The 16,516-nt window shown below is 48.4% G+C and overlaps 1 protein-coding gene across 1 annotated transcript in view; it reads right to left on the bottom strand.

Annotated features, from left to right (window-relative positions):
- Nucleotides 1-16,484, bottom strand: part of LOC144148755 (structure-specific endonuclease subunit MUS81-like) — a 41,866-nt gene extending 25,382 nt beyond the window's left edge. The window contains exons 1-3 of the mRNA XM_077680271.1: nt 16,134-16,484; nt 12,473-12,545; nt 2,639-2,940 (exon numbers count right to left, since the gene is read on the bottom strand). Of these exons, the coding sequence (XP_077536397.1) occupies nt 2,639-2,940; nt 12,473-12,545; nt 16,134-16,271 (513 nt within the window). The 5' untranslated portion in view covers nt 16,272-16,484. The remainder of the gene's footprint in view (nt 1-2,638; nt 2,941-12,472; nt 12,546-16,133) is intronic.
- Nucleotides 16,485-16,516: the final 32 nt, after the last annotated feature.

Below are 16,516 nucleotides of genomic sequence, written 5' to 3'. Positions count from 1 at the left end.
GTGTCTCCCATCCTTGCATCGATGACTACTTCTGCAAAGCATCGGCGGTCACTGTACTCTGCAGCGTCTATGAATCTGGTGCCGGGAATGCTCAGGTGCTGCTCTAACATGGCCTTCGCCCTGGCCATCCTTGTATCCTTGTTGTGAGTCGGGTCCATGTTCTTGGGTAGAGGATAGACTCTGGTAGCATTCCGGATGACAGCCGGGATGTCTCGTTCTTCTTGCTTGCCGGGGCTACGAGTGGTGGACGCCGTTTCCATACCGAGTCGGGCAAGGATGGATCTTCCCGTCTTCGATCCTTTGAGCCGCTCGATCTGGGCTACTTGCTGGGCTTCCATGATTTCCTCCAAAGTATTATGGATTCCGAGCTCGAGGAGCTTTTTCGTGTTTGCGATGTCGAGAACACCGATGGCTGCCTTGTATGACTTTCTTATGGCAGCGTTCAGTCGGTTACGCTCTTGAAGAAGCCAGTTGTGGAAGGCCGCGGCGTAAGCAACGTGACTTATTGCAAATGATTGGATCAACCTGAGTAGGCTGTCCTCTCTCATGCCGGATTTTCTGTTTGCCACTCGTTTGATGAGCTGCGTGGCAGCCGTGACCTTGCCAACCAGGCGGGTAACAAATTTATTCTATATCTGTTGAGCTCCGGGGCATTTATCAACTGTAACCATGGCCCAACGCTTCCTGAACTGGGGAAGCCATTTGCCAAGCGGTCAAGTGTAAAACTCTCACCTATGCAGCAAGGACATCTATTCCGCCTCCCTATACTACCTCTGCTGAGGGAGACCTGGTCAACTGTGTTCCCACTATTTCAGCCCTTTCATGAAATTAGGGATTGTCCGAAACAGGGAAATACACACTGACAGTGACAGCACTGACACACTACGAAATTTTCTTTCACACAGCCAGAGTTTCAAGTTGAAAGCTTGGAAAGAAAAAAAAAGGGGTGGTTACAGCACAGCACGGGCCCGGGCCAGCCCGACAGCCCGGGCCCGAAGTCGATTATCGGCGGGCGCGGGCCGGGCTCGGGCTTGAATTTTTAGGACAAGCCATTAACAGTTCTGACGTCAGCTGTAGAAAAGAGCATTAAAATGAATATTCTGAGCTTATTTTTATGCGCTTCTTAGTGTTAGTTGGGCGCATTGTTTAAAAAATGTGTTTTGCTAGGTCACTATACTGTAATTTTAATGACATTTCATGTACTGCATCAAGATTCTATGTTTTGGTGTATAACATACTAAAGATACGATTACAAGGAATGGCCTAGCGGGGAAGGAATTAATCCAGACAACCTGGAGCTGTGCACCTACGTCTATGTACACATGTGATTTAGATGTCGCACCAATCGAAATGCGGCTGCGGTGGCCGGGGATCAAACTCGCGTGCTAGAGAAACACCACCGCTTAACAACCACTGCAGGTAAAATATTTCAACACACGTACATATTCGTGGGTCCAAATGCGGAGCAAAAAATTTCAGCAGTACCAACTAGTGGCCGAGACAACCACGTGAAGTTGCCAAGAGTCTGGTCACCAAAGGTGGTGGTGTCTCTCGTGTAAGGACACGAGCTGTTATTACGCCAATGTGGCGTGAACTGCAGACGGTGTAAGCTGCGCTACGTACACCTTTAAGCGCTTATTTTTTTCGTCGCAGTTCATGACATGTTTGTAGAGACTAGATGCTCCGTCTGATTGCCCGCTACGAAGACACTGAGCCAAGTATAATAGGCAAATTTTCTCCAGTGTCAGAGACCGGGCATGGTCACACACACGCGGGCCCTCCCTAGGTTCAAAGATAAATGACCGGGCCCGGACCAGGCATGGGCTTGACATGACGGGACCGGGCAGGGCCCGCTTGACGCTCACTTATGGGATCCCAGGCCCAGCCCAGTGTTACAAGCCCGGGTCGGACTTGGTCTTCACAAAGCGGGCTCGGGCCTTAAAATCAGGCCAGTGCAGTGCTCTACGGGTGGTACACAATATAGAGGGTGTTCGTGGTCGTGACACAGCTGGAAGTCAAGTTTGGGGCTATTTGCCATTGCTACAACTGCTCTGTGGAACGTTCAGTAGCTGTAGGGAAGCAGAACTTTCTTCTGGTCCAGTTTTTCTTTTTTTCTCTGTCAGCTATCTTTTACCAATCCAATCCAATAACGTTGCAAAATGCTCCCATGTTTTCTTTTTGTTTTTTTGTTTTTCTTTTGCCAGCACATACGAGGTATTCTTTGCGTGCGTGATAAACCAGTGCCCAGCCCCTCCTTAGCCAACAAATCGGTCTTTGCTTAATCCGGAGCACTTTCACCTTGCTCTGCCCACTGTTTTGACTCCTCCTTCTTCCACTCTGGGGTGCAGTGGAGAGCCCACGTTTTTCCAACAGTCGCGAATCGACGCAAAGTATCCTCAATGCTTGAAAACGTCCCTTAATGTGCACTCTTGGTCTGCAGAGGAAGCCATCATGGATCCCACCGCACACGTAACTTGTTCCTTTACACTGTCTGCAAGACTTTGTGTACTCGTTCAGTCAGAGGCCTAGCTGTGTTTTAAGATGCACAAGACCTTCTGCTCCCTCAATCAATACTCCAATCAGCTGCTCAGCTTCAATCTAATGCTGCTGCTGCAGCACAGAGCCTGCACGTACGTACCTTGAGCTGCGCTCTCCGCCGGCCCAGGGTGACCAAGATGGCGTGCGCTCCGCTCCGTGGCAGCGGCACGTACTGGCGCGGTGGCCGCTTCTTGGCGGGCCCCTTGTCTCCCGATTTCCTCTTTGTGGCCCCGTTGGTGCGCTTGCCGCTGCCGGTGCTTCCGTTGTCCTGGCTCGTGGAGGCCTGCGAGTCGTCGTCATCCGTCAAGTCCAGCACGGCCGGTCCGGAAGGGGGGCACCAGTCCGGATTGGCCAGCCGGTGCTCCTCCAGTTTCTTGTCCAGCATTTGGCACAGCTTGTCCCCTGAAAACGTTTGCACGGCTGGATCAGCGACTGCTCGAACAGGTGTGGCCTAAAGCAGCACCCCTGCTAGACCCCCGTCCTCCCTTGTAAAGGGGCCGCAGGTTTGGTTCATTTAAAAGGCAGTTTTTTTCCCAATAACAATGACACTACTCTTATCATAAACTTCAAGCAAATAATGGAGATACTATTAGAGAAAGCATATGAAGCAGTGGTGACTCGACAGCCACTTCTGGCGATTTCTCTATGACATCAATAGAACCTCGTCTGTGCAAATGGTGGCCGCCGATCAAAGAAACCGCTGGAAAACATAGCTGGGCCATTGCACTGGGGCTTGTGGCTCCGTTTGAGTTTGTCACTTGACTGCCAACAGGCACACAATGACAAAAATATTAACAATGACAGCTCCCAATGTCACCTCTGCCCATATTATGTCACTGCAGCGTGCCATTCAAAAGCCTCTCAATATTTCGTGTGCCTTTTTTTTTGGGGGGGGGGGGGGCGGGGGAAGGGGGGGGGGGGGGGGGGGGGCAAATAAACCGTAATTTGTGGCTCCAATAGAGCTGAGTGAGTTAGCAATGGCCACTTCTTTCAAACTGAACCAAAGTGTTTTCTGCCTTCATGAACAGACAATGTGTCCATGGCTAATTTCTGAAAATTTTTGCATCCACAGACAGACACATCAACAAAAAAATGTTGCAGCAAAGCCAACTTTCTTGTGAACACTCCGTAGGTCCTGATCTAATGTAGGTACATAAAAAGAAAAATGATAATTAAATGAAATCGACCGGTAGGACAATTGTGACATTTTGCCAAGATGCATTTACCCGTCATGATTAGTTAGTTGACAGGGAAGTTGCAAATGTCTGCAGAATTCCTGCCTGCTGTTGATGCATGGCAATCTACGGAAGGAGTATGGCTATGGAAAACGGCTCTAACTCCTGTTTTACGAGAACCATTCCAAAGCATTTATACGACAATTAGTCGCTCAGAGGCCTCCATGTAACACTTCTCACAATTACAGTTCCCTGTGAAGTTATAAATACTATAGAATTGCTGTCTGGTGGCAATACATGGGAGGAAAACAGATGCCCCACGTGTGTTCACAGGAATAAAACTCCAGTCTTCCCAAGTTTCAGTCAGCTCATTTGCTAGGAAGCACAGTAATCCCTTGTTATAACGAAATAGCTTTACTTGAAATATCACTTTATTGGAAATTCTGGTCCCATCCCAAACGCAGTGCACGAAGAGCTTGACCCACTTAGAGCAAAGTGGCGAGCGGAGGCATGGCCGAGCAGGTGTGACCCAGCGGCGAGTCAGTCTGCCAACATGGCGGGTCAACGCAACCTGGTCTTTTCCCGGCGATTTTCTCGAGCCGGTCATGCTCGATTTGCGCCATCCGACTTTAGACTAATGGTCCGAATGCGTGGTAGGGTCACTAAATTTTGTTCCTAGACATTGGTCAATTGCGTGGACGCGGCGCTGCGCGAACACCAACACTCGAACCGTAGAATTCGAACCGCAGGGTTGTCGACAACGGGGCACCGAAAAATTCTTCTTTTGCGAACTCCACTGCTGCACACCTCGGGAAAAAATTTCCCAGAGATCATGCAAAGCCCCTAGTGCAAAACTGGTCAGCTTTCATGACTGCGCTGTGCACCCGAAATGAGCGGTAAGTCGTTTTTTGGGCGCAACAAACACAACCTCCCACTTAAGCCACATCAATTTGCAGCGCTTTCCAGCGCAAGACTCGCGTAGCATTCCGTGACGCCTGCACACCCCCCTGTAAATTGGCCACAGCCACGGCCACTTTTATGGCCGGCGACCACAGCCTCATGCAATGCTTGGTCCTATTGGAGCAGGGGTTGCTCGCGCCCGGCAGGAACTTCAAACAGCCAAAGCTCACTGCCTTTTTTTGCACCTGAATAAATCTTTGCTTCACTGAATACATTGTTTTGATTCCTTGCAGTTGTGGTGCAAGTAAAGCTCAACTCCTCTAGCTTTTTTTGAGTGGTTGCTTATATCGAAATACCGCTTATAACGAAATTTTTCGCAATCCCGATTACTTCTTTATAACGAGGGATTACTGTATGTGTGCTGTTATCACCTACCAGCGTTCTGCGTGTGATGCCACAACAGGTAGCGGGCACCAACTGCGTCAGCCAAGCTAAACGACCCGATGTTTAAAAGTGAACTATGTCATCGGCCAGCCCAATAAACGAGGGGTTCTTTCGTCACCTGCTGTGCGGCTCGAGAACCGGCTTTCTTCAGCACGCAGACGCTTCACGCTTAAAGCCATGTCACGACAGTGTGCTCAATCGCAAATCACAAACCAACGTGCTCTGTTTTGTGCACTCCTTGAACTGTGCCCACCCTTATTCGGCGTGCTTTTTCACAGAGTGGAAGGGCACCCAACCTTCTTTAGTGTGAATGCTCTATTCGGCCCAACTGGCAAAAATAAGTGTGACCAGAGTCCCCTAATACCGTTCTGGTGACGAAACTTCTCCGTCACTCTATGGGAGAGCTTGATATGGTGCCAAGAACGGCCGCTACGCGGCGCAAGCTGTCTTAGGGGGGCCATCGCCCCGCTGCGCCCGGCGGAATGCACTGGCAGCGGCGGCAGCCTGAAGGCGTTGTGTGGAGGCAGCTCGCGGTATTCCTCCCACCAAAGTTTCTGCATCAGCGTCACGCGAACTTCATGTGCCAGTGCACTGCGTTCAAGGTGGACGGCATGAAAATTCGAATGCACGATGCCTAAGACATGCTGTGTGACGGGCTGCAGCTCCGGATACCGAAGCAACAAGGAAAAGGCGTCGCTCTTCTGTTTCCCAAGTAGCGCCGAACTTCGAGAGAAATGGAAGAGAGCTATACCGCGGTTGGAAGCTGGCGGTTTCAACTTCGAAAGCAAGAACGTTCAGGTTTGTGAAAAGCATCTTGATGCTGGCGACATTGTAAGAACCGATGAGCACATCGGGAACGGGGTGGTCGTGTCGCTTCAGCGAGAGAGACCAAGGCTTCGGACGGATGCCGTTACAAGGATTTTTGACGGGCTCCAGGCCTACCTGACAAAGGCGAAACCGTGTTCCCGGCCAGCAATTCAGAGGCAACCAGAGAAGAGGCGGCGCGAATTGTCTAAGCGGCATATCATTAGCACCAAATTTAAGATTTATTGCAAGCTTTAAATCATAATTGCCCCTCCCCCCCCAGCATCAAAAAAAAAAAAAGTATGATGTGGTGCCTCGGTAGTGGCAAAGGCGGCCGAGCAGCCAGCACTGGCATCAAAAGGAACTTCCAGATTAGGCTGCTGTACTTCCCTTTCCGAGGAAATCCTGGGTTGTCGGCCGGTAATTATTAATGCTATAAACAGTAAACACAAGGAAACGTCAAGCGGCGGGTGTCCCGTGTAAATTGCGTAGAAAAAGGTGATCAATCAAATGTTAGGCACGTGAAACTCGTGTTTAGAGCCGTCACGAAAGCGCTTGGCTGCTATAACCACGCCGTCGAAAGTCCCCGCGTCACGGAAGCGATCGGCGTTCACACCAAAACAACTGCGCATTTGGGTGTAAACTCAATTGAAAGGTCTGGAATAAAACTTTTGGGTAGCAGCGCGCGAGAGGCCAGCCGGATATAAACCAATGTGATTGCTCCTGTACTACCCAGTCGTGTTTCATTCCGTTCACCTTCCTCCCCCTATTTGCAGCACTACCAGAATAGAAAGCTCACCCACCGCATAAACATAATCACCCTTCTGCCAGGTGCAAATATAAACACGTTGTCGAGCAGATCTAGCAGTAGCTGCTCGCATCGGGAGCACGAGCATCATCTTTCAACACTTGCGAGCTATGACGTACCGCTTCGAGGTACCGTAAGTACGCATATAATTGGGCTATGAGGTAATTATTAACACAATGCGTTATCGCGCGGTGTGAGAACACTTTTAACTCTTTCGGGACCGCTCCATAGGCCATCGATCCCATATGATCGATGGTTTCACGAGCCTGCAGAATACAAATTTTCGCTCGATGGAACACCTAGCGACATCTAGGAGATAGTTTGAAAACTGGAGTTTTCTGTTGTGTGAAGTTTCTTTTTTTATCGCCAGGCGGCAACGCATCAGATATTTTATTCTGACGGGCAGTGGTTTCGAATGTAAACAAACATGGCGTCATACTCGCGCGAGCGCGATAAGAAATCCGCCTCATCTCGTCTCGCATATCTTCGCCTTCTACTGTGGATTTTAACGATGAGAGTGGCAGTGAAGAGTCGGAATGCGGCTTTAGAGATCGGATTTCAGCTCGAGTGAGGATTCAGGTGTCGATCAGCCTGGAACATCAAATCGCGCTCAAAGGTGGGTGTTGGTTTCGGTTTCAATTGTCTCTGGAGTAGGTATGTGCGCTTGAAATATGTTCTGGCTGGTTTATATTTGTTCGCTAGGGTGTTAACTACCTATGGTGGTGATCTCCTGCCACCATCTCAGAAAGGGATCAAGTTTTCGCCGAGACGAAATCCCGGCGTGTAGCTGGGTGACGACGTAGCCAATGGCCCCAGTGCCAAAGAGATCACGCACAAAACAAAAAACCAGTTACACCTAGCCGCATCAAACTTTCGCGATGAAGAAACAAAGCATTGTGTTAGATTTTGTATATCCTGAAATAATTTTATTCTTTTTAAATATTTTTATATTTACGCTTTTTTCTATCTTTTTCTGTAGTTTTTTTACAAAGTTCTCACTTTAAGATTTTTTCCTGGTTCTATCGTCAGCGTTGAAGTAAAACTTGGTATTGTATGTCAAAGAACATATAATTAGCTGCATTTTGGTATATGCTAAGGTAGGATGGTGCCTTTGCTTTATGTAATAAAAAATTTGTAGCGAGACCTCACTTTTTCATCACTTTTTCGGGCGGTCCCGAAAGAGTTAAAGGCACTGCTGTTTATAAGGTAGGCCCGCACTCCCAAGCAAACTACGCATGCGTTCCAAAGTAAACAGCTCTCATTCGTCGTCGACACTGGATCCCGTTTCGACTTATTTATCTGGTGGCATCGATGCGTCCTTCATAGACGTTTAATAAAAGGTAACAGGAAGAACAGCACGCACATAATCGTGTCGAAACGTCGGTAGTAGTGCGCATACAAGCCCACCACTGGCGGCGGCTTGTGGCCCCCTTACGACGGGTGGCGCCACTAGCGGGAGATTTTGTCCCTATATCAACCTCCGGGCGCAGTTTCGTGACCATAAAAGTATTGAAGGACTCTGGTGTGACAATGATTCGGCACCAAACATCAAATGGTACCAAACGACCACTGGCTGCGAACGGGGGTACAACGCAGTGGCCTGATGTCCCCGTTGAGTGTGCGACAGCTCAACGTTAGGCCTCACGCTGCGGGTTAACGTCCACAATTGTCAACTGGTACCTGCACGTTTATGTGCAATGACTTGCATGTTGCTTGCCACACTGCTGGGCTCAACAATAAAACTACCCAATGATAAATAAGAATGAACGTAACAGTAGCAGCATCCTCACATACCTACTCAAGAGGGATTTGCCACCGACGTTGACAGCTGCTGTCAGAGGCTCCCAGTCAGTCTACTGATTCCACACCAATGACAAGGTTGACCAACACACCCACCCAAATATACTGTCACACATTACACACGTGAGACTTGAGTCTCTTTTTGAATTCTACTGCCGAACCTTGGCGTTCATGAAGGAGGTTGGCTTGGACCGTAGGCACTCAACTCTTGGCTTCTCGGCATAACTCAGACCTTTGCAAGGTTGGCTCTCCAGCATGACACCAAAGCTGTGTGGGAAAGCACACAAGAACCTGGTGCACGGGTGAGTTGGGCTGCAAGCAGGCCACTCCTGCAGCCAGGGCATTAACGGTGAGTTGGTTGCATGGGTGCGGCACACCACGTGCCTTCAGCAGGAGCTGAGAGAAGTAAGAATATTCACTGCTTGCACACAACACCTACACCACCACGCCTACTGGTTTGTAGCACTGCCAGCCTCACATGTTAGAGGGCCCTGGGTATGCAAATTGATTTGTGCGTTGTCCATCTAGTTTTGGTCGTTTGGTATCCTTGGAGACTTACTGGAAAAGTCTCGTGGAAGTGCACCGTGCCCCCACCACTGTGACACTCTTCCTTCTGTAGTACACAAGGCAGACTACTTCGGCTAGTGGAGCCAAGCTGACTACATTAGCTTGCTTCACACAGGCTTCCTGACCTTGTACATACATGTACATGTTTGACTGACAAAAATCATTGATTCACTCATTCAACACTGGACAAATCACAGGTAGCGTGCTACAGAAAAGGATTGAGAAATTACCTGAAAGTTCATGCTGCATGCACTAAGGCTACACCCCCAGGCTATGCTGTGCGCCGTAGTGGGTGGCTATGCATTAATTTATACCTCATCAAGGACTTCAGTGAACCTTGAAATATCAACACACAAGCATTTTTCCCTCTTTTTTTCCTTTTCGCGTCCATCACAAAGACAGCTTCCATGCCCAGGAACTGAAACTACAACTCCACAATTCACGACACACTGTGATAGCCTCTGAACCACCATGACAGGCAGTGGCAGAAGCATCATTCTGAAATGTGGCTGCACGCACCTGTCGAGCAACTAACCTGCAATACAGGGTGGACTTGGGCACCAAACAATTCACCAACACCCCTGTGCTCCTTAGTAAGCCCGATCCTCATGCAGGAAGAAAGGGGGAAAAGCTAGTCCTCCCAGCGGCCACAAGTGAGACAAACCGCATTTACTTATTTATTTATTTATTCATTTATTTACGCAGTACTCTTACCCCCTCTTGAATTAAGCAGCCCTAGGCAGGAGTGGACAAGAAAAACTGATGCAAAAAAAAAAAAAGCAAGAATCAGTTTTAATCACTAGGGAAGATAAAGACAAACAACAGTGATCAAATAAAAGAGGAATCTTGTCTATAAGCCTCCAGTGCTGCCTGTAGGGGCGCCACTGAAATCCCCCTAGCGGCCCGCTTCGACGCGGGAGTCTCCATCCCACATCCCCACTGTCGCCGCTGCTTTTGCGGCACGTTCACGACTGAGATTTACCATTTGTGGGCGTTAAAAATCCATGTTTATGTGGAGCAGTCACTCTGTTCACAAATGGGGTGCGTTTACGAGAGTGTTAATGTTTCTGACGCAATCTTAGTGGGGTACATTCGGTCCGCATAAGTGCCAGGTGTGTTTCACAGGCCAGCGTCGCGGAACCAGCGTACGCATGGACCTGATTGTAGTTACACTGCCCTGAAATTTACTAACAGTGTCTCCGTAATCACCGTTTCCTCAGATGTTCATGCTACGGCTATACACTACGATGTAAATCTGTTTTGAGCACTTACATAATCTAGCGAAGCACCCTGACAGCCCACCAGTTATGTCTGCCAATATCATACCTCATATATTGATCACTACCATTTACAAGCCAGTGCGTCTTATGGCGAATTCTCCATCGAGAGAACAGGAGCAGTGGCGTCATGCAGTGAGGAGTACGGGACAGAACACTTGGGAGCACGCGGGAGCAGGGCCACTGCACCTGCCACTGGAATGCGGCACACACCCGGAGAGCAGGTGGGAGAGGGAAAAACGACGAGGGGAAAACACGGTACCGACCCGACTGTCGTGGCTTGGGTCGCCGAGATGAGCATGCACGATGACATTTATCAGGTTAAATAAAGGCAATCCGGCTACATTACTTGTAGTAGCTGCAATCTGAGGCCTGTGTACAAGATCGGCGAGTGAGGAGCAAGCGGTATCACTGTGAGGGCCTCTTAAATGCAACAAAAACAAGTAACAGCTAGCCGTATTAAGAGGCTGTATTTTGCACATATGCGTCATTTCCGGAGTGGAGTAGAGGTTAAAATGCTGGCTACTTGTTCTTGGAGTTGCTGGTTCGAATCTCCTCGGCACTGTTCGTTTTTTTTTTTTGCTCCTAGCGTTTTCGAGAACTGAGAACGGATATTTCAGTAGGAGAAACGCCCCCGCCCCACACAGAATCGTTCAATGACGTACAACCAAAGTGGGAAGCTCCTTCACTGGGCCTGTTTACTGAACGGCACCGTTGATTCTGGGCATGGAGGTCACTGAGAGCAACCCAGCGGTGACGCAGCAGCACACGCAGTGCCGCCACTCCGTGTAGCTCAGCCCGACGAACAAATGGTCCGGCCGGAAAAGCATGCGTGAGCAAAGCCGGGCTAAGCACGTGTGGCAGTGCAAAGCATTCGCATGCTCGTAGGGCTCGCTGCCCATTCTGCAAAGTTGCAAATGCACGATGGATACCGCCGCGCTCTCTCGGCCGCGCTCGCCGAACTGCGACAATTCGCAAAAGCAAAAAAAAAAGGGGGGGGGGGGGGGGGGGGTTATTACGTTACAGGTCACGTAACTTCCTTCGTACTGTGCTTACACCGCTTTTCAAGCAGGAGCAGATCGGACTGCTCCCGGCTGCTCTCGGAGCAGCGAAAGTGACCTCACTCTACCACTGGATGACACTGCTCCTACTCCTGTTCGACCACTGAAACACGCCTGCTCACGAGAGAGCACTTTCAGAGTGCTTTTGAGTGCTCCTGCTCTCCCAACGCAATTCACCATTAATTTCGTGAACATTCAACGAAAATACGATGGACAATGCAGAATTATACTCGGAGATCAGCACGCGACAAAGGGTCGTCTTGTCGTGAGGTGAGCGCCCGTGGACATTCATCTGCTACACATATCCTCGGCGAGCAGCACAGAGACGGGCTTAAAATATAATTCGCGTCCGCAACTAAACACTTCTTCGAAACATCGTCATATGGCACAGGGAGCCTACCACACTCTTCGAATGACACCTTTCATTGCTTGTGAACCGCCTACCCTGTATGCTTCCAGAAACGCGTCTGCCGAACGATCAGCTGTTCGTTGAAGTGGAAAAACAAAACGACAGTGAACGCGAGACTTGTGTGTGTGATTACTTAAATGTTGATTACGTGATTTCACTCCGCATTTGCACGCCACGTATCAGCCATGCAGTGCAAATCCCGCAAACGCCGCGGAGAAGCGGCAGCAGGCAGCGCAGTGATCGTGAAGCTCAAGGCTATTAGCGGAAGTTAAGAACAGCAATAAACATACAGGAAAAGGGAACTTCAAAGACACTCTTTTTCGCTTGATGTGCCATCAAATATACACAAAACAAGAAGTGCCAAAAGCAAAGCCAGGTTATTTAGAAAGTGCTGCAAACCACTGGACGAATGAAACTGTAGTGAACGAGATGTAATCAAACACCGCACAACTACAGGGGGAGCATCGGACTGCGGTGTGGCTCTTGAAGGTTGAGATAAGAGATTTTAACATTACCACACTATACATAATCAAATCACTAAAATACTCTCACTGGAACAAAAGATACCTCATTTTCTTAGGAACCTTTATATAGCCAACGGGGATCGGCTAGGTTGAGGCAGTTCCTTAAGCTTTCTTTTTCTTGCAGCTGTAGAAGGAAGAAAACTAACTGAGAACGGTGCCACTTACCGAAGAACTCCAGTATCTTGGCCTCCTTGCCCGACTTGAGCACGAGTGGATATTTCCCGAGTGACTTCAGGGCCTGCGGATGGAGGGCACGGGAGTCAAAGCACGGCACTCACGAGTGGCATGGGCCAGCAGGTGTGGGGGAGTGCTTCGTATGCAGAATTTTCTTGCGGCCAGTGAGGCATAACAGGGTTTTTAACAATGCACAAAAAAAGATTGTGGGCAGAACATGTTGGCTATAAACCAACAAGGCGACCCTCCTAATGCAGCGACAGAGTACTGCAGGAGAGAGTTAAAGGGGCCACAAGACGAACAACTTTGTACAACTTGAAAGATTTTGTTTTTGGTCGCTCACTCAGCGTATATTCAAGTCACGAAGGACATTTCCTAAACAAAAAAGAAAAATGCTACAAATATTGAAAAATAGTTAGACTTAACATTACAGTGACACAAATGGGCAAGAGTGATGTCATACGGCCCAGCACTAAAAACATACCGCATTTATTCGAACATAAGGTGAGGTTTCTTTCCAAAACCCGTAGTCTCAAAGTCATGCCCCGCCTTATATTTGAAGCTGAGTATGTACATATGGCGATTTTTTTAACTTTCCAAACTGCACCCTTGCCTTGTAATCATAACTGCCTCATAATTGAATAAATACGGTACTTATTAGTGTGTTAGCTGCCCGTTGGCAGTCAGGTGATGAAATCGAAGGGAACTGGAGGTCCCACTACAGTTGCCTGGTCATGTTTCTCAGTGGTGCCGTAGGTCAACTACACAAACAAGGCTCTGTGATGTCAAAGAGAAATCGCCGGAAAGGGGCTGTGAAGTCACCACTGCTTCACATGTTTCCTTTACTATCCCAATCTTTCAATTTTTGCGATAAAGACGGTGTAATAGTTATCCCGACAAAGTTATTGTGTTACCTTTCTAACAAACCAAACTTTTTTAAAGCATCCCCAGAGCTGGCAGTGAAAATGCATTAATGGCTGCTCGTTCTAGGTAGTAATGAAATGCTACACCCGATAAGCATGAACGTGGTTAAACTGCAACTGTTTACCAATTTCAACTCTTCTTTACAAACACAATTTTCAACACTTGTGGGTACAAGTATGCATCACTTATTTTAGCCAGTGGCTTTGGCTGACAACATCTCACTGGCGCTCCCTCTGGGAGGTTCTTGTTTCTCTCTCTCTCTCGTCCTTTTCCTCATTTCACACACCTTATGACATCTCATGACACAAATTATGACAACTTGCACCCCATACAATTGACCCTAATACATTCCCCCAGGGCTGCCATGACCATGCTGAATGTGACAGAAACCATGCTGAAACAGTGTAACTGCCCGCTTCCTTTGCCTGCCTCAACATCACTACATCTTTGCGCCGTCCCATCCAGATGTTTGTGTTGAGTGGTCCAGGTGAAACGAGCATTTGCAAACGTTACGGCTGCCTTCCTTGCAACAGTGGGGCTTTTTTAGGCCCCACAGTGCAATTTTTCATAAAAACAGTTTTGGAAGAGAAGGACATAAATTAGAAATAAGGAAGACGGCCAAAACGGGCCCGATCAGCTTCAAAGGAAGCACCCGCATTTACGCACGGGAAAATTTAGAAAGGGTGTCAGGCAGGGACTCCGCATTGGAGAACAAAAGAAAATGACTGCATAAAAGGCAGAAATAGGCCGCACCGCTGAGAAATCCAGCAAGCTAGAAAGCGAGCATTCCATGAATTGTGTTGCATGTACTTGCTAAGAAGAGGGTTGTATGGCGAAGAAAAACACTGGCTACCCAATGACTACAAGAATGCCGATGCTTTTTATTCTGGCCCATGTCATGTAGCTGCTTTTTTCTTTCAGCATGCACCAACCCACCGTAATTGCGATTGCACCAGTGTGACATTAGTCCTTCGTAAACTCTGCAGCTTCTCAGATTGCTAAAAGCATGAGGGTACCCGCTAGTTGGTAATGCATGAGCTTCACGGCACAATAATGGACCGCGGACAACAAGACAAGGGGCTACAAACAAGCGCTGACTTCCACTACAGTTGACCACAAGCTATCTGAGTGACAGGTTGCATGAGCATGACAATAATGTGCAGCATGGTTTGGAGGGGCATCTCAGCTGGCATTGTTATTCGTGTGACCATGCAGGTTGCAAACCATCGTTTGATGAGAGCCTTGTTGTCAGTTGTCATGGTCATGTACAACCCAAGAGATTATCGAAATAGCTGTAATAGGAAGCAAAGGAGATGAGTTTGTACGTCCATTGCATTGTTAAAAAATGAAACATAAGCTATTTAGGCACCCAAATCAGAATATTCGCGTGACTTATAGGATTGTCGTTGTTGAAACTTTCATGGAAGATCAAGCACATAGGCGAAGAAAAAGAAGATGACCAGGCGCAGCGACAAGCTTTGAAGACGGTTCTCTGTAAATAATGTCAATATATGCACTTTTCTCTGACGACGGCCTACTCCGTTGCCTCCCTGGACGTTTTCTGCAGTCGTCATTTCGGTTGTTTCTACGTCTGCTGACAGTGGGCTTTAATTTGTTTTTTGTATACGTGGCTGTTTAGCAATCATGTCATCTGCCGTGACGTTGTGATAGAATTTATATTTAAGTGTGGGTCTTCTTTGCATTAAAATTAGTTGGAAGACAGCGTTTCTTTGTAGTCCCTCTACTTGTCCCTGTCTCATTTTTGCGCTGTGAAGCTCTCAGATTGCCTTTCAAGCAGCATTGGCCCAACCTAATGATGCATCTAAAGAACAAAGTAGAACATATTAACTGCCAACAAACACCATTAAAAATGCATAACTTGAAATTATCACCCAGCTAGCTATGCGGAATACTTGAAAATGAGGCAGCTCATCTGGCAGCATGGACGTCTCTCACAGCCCTATCCCCAGCCAGATGAAGCCCTTGAAACCGTCAATGCGACCCCAAAGATAATATCAGCGCAACTGAATGGCACCAGAAACATTCTCCGGTTTCCCCAGTTAACAACACTCTCGTTCCCATGACCTACTCTCACTCCCAACAAGTCTGCCTGTGTGATAACCAATGACGCTTACAAACCTTTGCCTTGCAAAAGGGCAAATGCTCCCTTATACTTATCCTGACACCACTGAACACCTGTGCTTTTGCGGCTTCTTGGGGGTGAGAGTTAAACCACGGACTGGTGGGGTGCTTCCAGGAAGCAAGCACCCCAACCCGTGTATATTTCTGAACTAATTTCTCGCAATTTAGAGCTGCTTTCGTCAAAGGTAACTGCTCTCCTCTGCACCCTCCAATGTTTTTCTCTATCCACAGAAGTTTGTTTCAAAACTGACCTTAAATTCCAAATCTACTCACAAGATCATTAACCCCCCCCCCCCCTTTTTTTTAATTCTTTTTCGGCACGCCAAGAGAGCGGCTTGACAAGACGGTGCCGTAGTCAACGAATCTCACTGCATCTATCATTGGCAAGTTGGACTAGGCCGCGCGGAATTCCCAGTTTAATCCGCCCGAAAAGCACTCCTTTGAAGCTAGGGGAATTGTTTTGAGCGTTCTGGTCAGTTACTTCCAGTGCCCATTTAATCCCTAGTCGCGCAGTAGCAGCCCATACAGTAGTTTGACGCACGCGGGGTTGCACAGTATCCACGCAGCGTTTTTGCGGAAACCTAACCTTGCCGTAGACGTGCTGCGCTTTGCTGTTGTGCGCCACGGCGGCGTCCTTCCACTCCTGCAGCCATTTCGTGAACAGAGGGTTCGGGTCGGGATTCTTCTTCGTGACGCGTCGAACCCGCGTCGCGGCCTTGGCCATGCTGCTGCTGCCTTCTCTCGCGCGATTGTCGGCTCAGGATGCGATGACAGCCGTTCTTGCTTCGGGCTAACCCAGAGTAGCAGCGCACATACTGCAAATCATGCTTATACTGAAACATTTACGCTTTAGGGGACTTGATGGCACGAAAGTTGTTCATAAAAGTTTGCTCATTTTAGGATGAACCGTTTGTGTTGCGCGGGAACAACGACTCGAGATTGGCTCGACTCGGCTCAAAAAAACTCCGG

This window comes from Haemaphysalis longicornis, unplaced genomic scaffold (genome assembly GCF_048455015.1).
Source record: "Haemaphysalis longicornis isolate Haplotype H1 unplaced genomic scaffold, Haemaphysalis longicornis Haplotype H1 scaffold_8, whole genome shotgun sequence".
Lineage (NCBI taxonomy): Eukaryota > Metazoa > Arthropoda > Arachnida > Ixodida > Ixodidae > Haemaphysalis > Haemaphysalis longicornis.
This window is presented reverse-complemented; position numbering and strand designations above follow the sequence as displayed.